At 32.4% G+C, this 6,549-nt stretch overlaps 1 protein-coding gene across 1 annotated transcript in view; it reads left to right on the forward strand.

The window, feature by feature from the left end:
* LOC107643951 (protein EXECUTER 2, chloroplastic) overlaps nucleotides 1–2,198 on the forward strand; it is a gene marked incomplete at its 5' end in the record, with an annotated part of 6,351 nt that extends 4,153 nt beyond the window's left edge. The window contains 5 exon segments of the mRNA XM_016347710.2: nucleotides 592–718; nucleotides 813–982; nucleotides 1,085–1,159; nucleotides 1,566–1,658; nucleotides 1,801–2,198. Of these exon segments, the coding sequence (XP_016203196.1) occupies nucleotides 592–718; nucleotides 813–982; nucleotides 1,085–1,159; nucleotides 1,566–1,658; nucleotides 1,801–1,902 (567 nt within the window).

The following is a 6,549-nucleotide window of genomic DNA, read 5'->3' on the forward strand; positions in this document are numbered from 1 at the left end:
TCCAATTATTCTTTCATAGTTATTTTTCCACTGTTAACACAGAATGGAGAGAGTAGCTGTTATGATTACGATGATAAGTCTGCATCTTTTTGCATATAATGAATCATCCGGATGATAAACTTTTATTCTGTATCAGTTTTGCTTATCAACCACATCATCTAGTTAGACCAGTCTTCATTTTATTTTCCTGTTCGCATATCCCTGGAAAGTCAGTTGCAAAGGGCGAGTCTTTGTACATAAGATATTTATGTTAATTTTATAAACAACGAGATATTAGTGTAATTTACTCGTTGGTTTATTGATTTTAGTACACTGTCAGAAGATGGATTTGATACTGCATAAATAATATTTCATTTTCTTTAGGTGGATATAACTTTCCAAAAAAAATGTGACATTGCGTCAATTTTACTTTTATTAACTTATCTTCAGAATTGGCTTATTTTACTATTCTATCTATTATTGTCAAATGCTTGTGACTGTAGTAAGCTTATTCAAAAAATTCCTTGGAAAAGATGATTGTGGATTCTGCCCCTCCCTTCCGAAGTTCTTAAACTGTATCTGATTATTATGATTTTCATGTCAATTACTTAGGTTACCAAAAACATGCGTGAAATTGTCAAACTTGCTATTAGTCAAGCACAGAAAAGAAGTAGGTTATCTGAAGATACATATTTTAGTCGGATTTCCACTCCAAGAGGGGGTTTTGATCCTTTTGATGGTCAGTTTGCTTCTCCGTTTGACCAACTGGCACTGCTGTAATTTGTAACCTTGGAAAAATTCATTATAAATAAATTGTTCTGGCTGACATGTAGGACTCTATGTTGGTGCATTTGGCCCTTATGGCACGGAAGTAGTACAGTTGAGGAGAAAATTTGGACATTGGAATGATGCCGACGATGCAAACAACCCTTCAGATGTGGAGTTCTTTGAATATGTTGAGGCAGTGAAGTTGACAGGGGATCTTAATGTTCCTGCTGGCCAGGTTTTGTGCATTTCGAATCTGATAATAATCCTTGTTGTATCATATAGTTCTATCAACTACGTGCTCATTATAGGAAAGTTAAATTTTGTTTTGGGTATGCAGGTGACATTCCGTGCTAAAATCGGCAGAGTCAACCGTAACAGCAACCGTGGAATGTATCCTGATGAATTAGGAGTGGTAATTGCACTTTACAATTTAATACCACCATATCTGCGTATATGGTTGTAAATTCTTATCGTGGTATGCTTAGTTGCAAACTCCAAACCTTAATACTGAGCCGTATCCAAACATTCTTTTATTTATAACCTCGTACTTGCTGTTGCATCAACTACATGCACAATTTAATTCCGTTTTTTGCGAATTGGCAGTACTTTTCACGTATTATATTGCTTTAATCTGCTCTTAGTGATTGCATGTCTGTATGTATTTATTGCTTTCAAGAAGCTTTCTCCTTCCCCTTACATACTTTTATGTTGGTTTGCATTCCTTTTCTTCTTCACCGTAGTTTCTGTCTTTGAGTTGGGTCATTTCGGATTGTCCTGGAGATATACAACTAACCTTGAATACACTCATTTATGAAAAGGTTGCAAGTTATAAGGGCCAAGGGCGAATAGCAGACTTTGGATTTCAAAATCCAAAATGGGTTGAGGGAGAATTACTCCAACTTAACGGCAAGGTAACTTGATAGTGCATGTGTCACAGTTTTTATTTACTTATTTATTTTTAAATGTTCAAACTTGACCGATATTTCTACTAGCATACTTGTTTTGTTACTGTTTCTTTTGACATTCTTTGGTTTCTGCTGTTGTCATATTTAGGGCATAGGACCATACATGAAAGGTGCAGATCTTGGTTTCCTTTATGTTGTGCCAGAGCAAAGTTTTCTGGTGCTATTCAACCGGCTGAAACTACCAGATTGAGCCATGGTTCCCTCAGCCTGTCTGATTTCTTCTCTTTTCTATGTGAGCAGGACATTGAGAATTCGACTACTATGCTATTTTCCTTAGGTTTATAGCTTTATCCCTCACACACAGGCACTTGTAATTTTTATAGGCTCTTACTCCTTTCATGAGTTAGCCATTTCTTCTTCTTCCTTTAGTCATTACTATGAGATTGTGTATATAAATTTTGCTGAATGACACAATAGTGTACGACAGGAACTCTGGAAGTACCTTATTTGACCTTTTATGTGCATGTGGATTGTTGTGCCTCTGTATACCACTCTCTCCAGTCTCCACAAAAGACATGAAATAATAAAAACTCCATTGTTGTGAAGGCCCAATAAGTAAGAATATAAAATAAGAATAAATAAAGAGTAAATTACTGACCCGGCACAAAATGAGGCATGAGCCATGACTGGTGTCTAAAGGACACGTCTTATAGTATGCCTAATAACCAAATATACAGAAAAACAGCAAAAAAATTTTCTACTTTTAGGATTTTTCCAAATAGATATATTATATCATCATGTGCCAATGATAAACAGACCTCTTGGCAATGTCAAAATCTACAATATATACCATAAAAGCATTCTGTTTGTGAGAAATGGAGTTCAGGCACAATTTAGAATTTAGCACAAGGTCTTCTGTTATAAACAAAGTGTTTGGATAAAAAGATGGTTCACCAAAAGAGCTAATAACTATTGAGGCTTGTGGAATGAAAATTGAATTAATACCTGTTTTTGAAAAATATGAAAATACTATAGGGTGAGTTTGCAACTTATGAAAGGGTTTGGTTTCATAACGAGTGGAGTTATTTATTTGGTTTGTTTTGATAAGAAGAATAAATATTAAAAAACAATTATACAGGATGGGATTATTAGTTAGGGTGATAACTTATGTGTTTTGTGTAAAAAAGATATTGAATTTATTCACCATTTGTTTCTTGGTTGTGAGTTTATTTTGCAGGTGTGGTGTGCGTGACTATCTGATTTGGGAGGTTGTGGTCTGTTTCGAACTCGCTGAAAGAACACTTTGAGAGTTGGACATGTGTCGTTAACAGAAAAGAGGAGCGCAACAAGTGACTCATATGCTTCTTTGCAGTTATTTGAAATGTTTGGTTAGAAAGGAACGGACAGATCTTTCATAACAAGGAAACTGGTGTAGAATAAATTTTTCACGGATCATTGACCAGTTATAGAAAGTGAAGTTGTTTGGATCCGTTCTATTATTAATGGCAATGCTGGAGATAACATTGGGGATAGCTTTTAATTTTTACTTTTGTTGTTAGTTTTTGTGACTTTGTTTTACTGTCGTTCTATTTTTTTGTATTGAGCTTGTTTGTTAAAAAAAAATAATACTATATCTATAACTAACATGAGACAATATAAACACTACTGTGAAAATTATATTCCTCCTAAGGATAAAAAGATATCATATAAGTGGACAAATAAATAAATGAATGAATTGAAATGAGAGTTTTCAATTCAAAAGTCAAATTCAAATAATATACATTTGGGCAATTCCATTTCTCGTAGTAGTCCTTTTCTTTGTGCATCTTTATGATATAACAGATTCAATATATGACCTAATCATTAAGTTAGCAATGTTTCTAATAGTTAAGGTTTGAGTCAAATGCATGTAGGTCAATTTCGGTGGATCACTGTCGATTGGATGTCCGCCATCCTCTTCGCACAAGTTAATTTAGCTTGGGATCAAGTTTAGCTCCTCCGCATCACTAATAAATCAATCTTGAGCTAAAATAGTACCTTATTCAATAAATTGTAGTTTCATGAAAAGGTACCTCAAGATAAGTTGGGGAGAAAGATGCTTTTGTTGCCCATTGCATGAAGATTTCTATATAAACTTAAAGAGCGTTTTTGGTGGAGTAAAGAACAAAAGGTATCCTGTGAGAAGGCTAGAACTACATTATTTGGCACGTTGTGTCGTATAATTGATTTTATATGTGTAAATGGTACTAAAGTTTGTAGGAGGTAGCTTTTCCGGTAGATAGTGTGGGTTATATTTTAGAGGAAGTTGCTAAAGATAGTCCCACTAGTGAAAGAAATCTGATTACTTTACTACTACATTATAATTAGGGTGGCAACATATACTGTGTTCGCGGGTATCCAATTCGATCTAATCCGGTCAGGTAAGATTGTCAATCCAATTCGCAACGGATAGGGTTTTCGTACGGGTTGGATAGGGTGGGAGTTGAACTTTAACTCTACCTGACGTTGCCCACATCCTATATATGTATATGCTATATATTTGTATAAAAATATGTTTAAGTGGAAGTTAAATCAAAGACCTTTCATTAAATACAAAAGATTTGTTACCACTAAGAGAAGATTATTAATTAATAATTTAATATATTTTTTTTTACATAAAAATCAGTTCTATTTTAAATTATCATTAAGTTATATAATAATATTATATTTTTTTTATAACTCACGGATAGGATTAGGTATCCCTAGATTAAGAATTAGGAAAGTTAGAGTTAAAATATTTTCAATCCATAAATAAAATAGAATTGAGTTTATATAAAAATCTTAACCCACATGTAAGATTAGAGTTAGATCCAAATCCTACATACCCTACCCTAACTGTTGCCACCCCTAAATTGTAAAGCTTGTTGGTCCGGATGGATTTCCTTTATTTTCTTCCATTATTCTATCTTTAGATGTTAATGACAACAAATATCATTATATTAATCTAGCAACTTATTATGGGAGCATTATAGAAAGATCTGGGCAGTTTATAAGTGGATTGCAAAGAATTGGTGGTTAATAATGTAATTAAATATTTTTTGGGGGAAGAAGGAAAGGAAAGTCTTCTTTCGGCGATGAAGGAAAGGGAAGTCTAACTTGTTTGGGAGCTATGATGGTAGTAATTGGAACTTGGAAGAGAAGTATGCATATGGTTTTCTTAGGATACTCGTTAAAATTATTGTTATTAGAAGTTTTCATTTTTACAAAAATAAATATATAATAAATGTATTAAAATTTTAAATTGCATACTCTTTCAATATTTTTTTAAATTGATAATTTTAGGAAGACTTGTTAGCAAATTGTCTTAACAAATATTTTTAGAATCTGAAAATAAAAAGTAAAATAAAAAATATTCTAAGTAGTTATAAGAGTATATACACAAGTATAATTGATACTTGAAATAAAATGGATCAAAGTATTATTTTTATTTCTAACAATATTTGGACTAAATCTTTAAGATTTAAAGTTATTTTTAACATTTTAAATATCTTATTTAAGTTCTTGTTTTAAAATGGTTATAATATTATTTTATCATTAGTTCTGTTAATAATTTTATGCCTCTTACTTATAGGGCTGGCAATGAGTAGGGTAGAGTAGGGTTTGGCCTCTACTCTAACCCTACGCGCAGGTTGAAAATTTTATTAAAACTCTACTCTACTCTATTCGCGGGTTGAGAATCTCTCAACCCTAACCCTACTATGCACCCTAAAGTTCTAAACCCTACCCTACTCTATCCGACCCGCAGAAATATCAAATTTTTTTAAAGTAAATATAAAATTCAATCATTTCAAATTTTATACATATTAATAACATAAAAAATAAAAAACTAATGCTCTAAATTACTAAATTAACTAACTAGTTTAGTAGTTGTTCACTTATTATAATTCATTACATAGGAGAGGTTGTAGGTTCAACTTTCAATTCCTTCACTATATACTTATTTTTTAATAAAATATGTGTTATATATGAAGTGCGAATAGAGTAAGGTAGGATATACCCTAAACCCGTATCCTATCTTACCTACAACGAGTCGAATAGCATACCCTACCCAAATGAATTGGACCAAATTGAATACTCGCGAGTAGAGTATGAATTGCAAGCCCTACTTACTTACATCAGACATATTTAAGTTATTAGGCCACACTCGTGTGGCTCAAGGGTTAGATTTAAGTTGATAATTGGTTACACACTTCCACTAGTTAATGGGACATACATTTATGATACATGGCATCTGTGTATTTCTGATTTTTCTTTTAAAAAAATAGTTTTACAAATTAATGTTTTTTATAAAATCAAAATAATCTAAAATCTGATTTTAATAAAAAAAAACTATTTATTATCACAATTTTGTAAAAAAAGAAATAATTACATTTTGATTTTTTTTTTTTTCAAAAATTTATCCAAATAGAGAGTACATTTATCATCGATTCATCTCATTATTATCTCGGTATAGATTTTCGGAAGATAAAAGAATGATTATGTACTTTTATCTGCCACCTTGATTGAAGTTAGTGCCAGTATGACTAAAGTCAAATCCCAAATAGTACTACATGCAAGATAAGAAAACAACTCAAGCTTCCGATCCAATGCGGAAGTAAAACCTTTCCTACCATGCACCCTCACTAATCAAATCAAGAACTGAACCAATAGTAAATAGTCCACCCTACTATAAGTCTACAATTACCAAGTGATTGACCCACATGGCAACAAACAATTGGTTTTAATAAAAGTAATATGCTAAGCTTTCCTCAGCATAACAAAATGCAATGACGTGGCACGGCCCACACTAAAGGAAGCCACACACAAACACAATCCCTTAACTCCTAGTTTTTCTTTTTCCCTCTCTTCTCTTTTCTCT

This window comes from Arachis ipaensis, chromosome B05 (genome assembly GCF_000816755.2).
Source record: "Arachis ipaensis cultivar K30076 chromosome B05, Araip1.1, whole genome shotgun sequence".
Taxonomy (NCBI): Eukaryota; Viridiplantae; Streptophyta; class Magnoliopsida; order Fabales; family Fabaceae; genus Arachis; species Arachis ipaensis.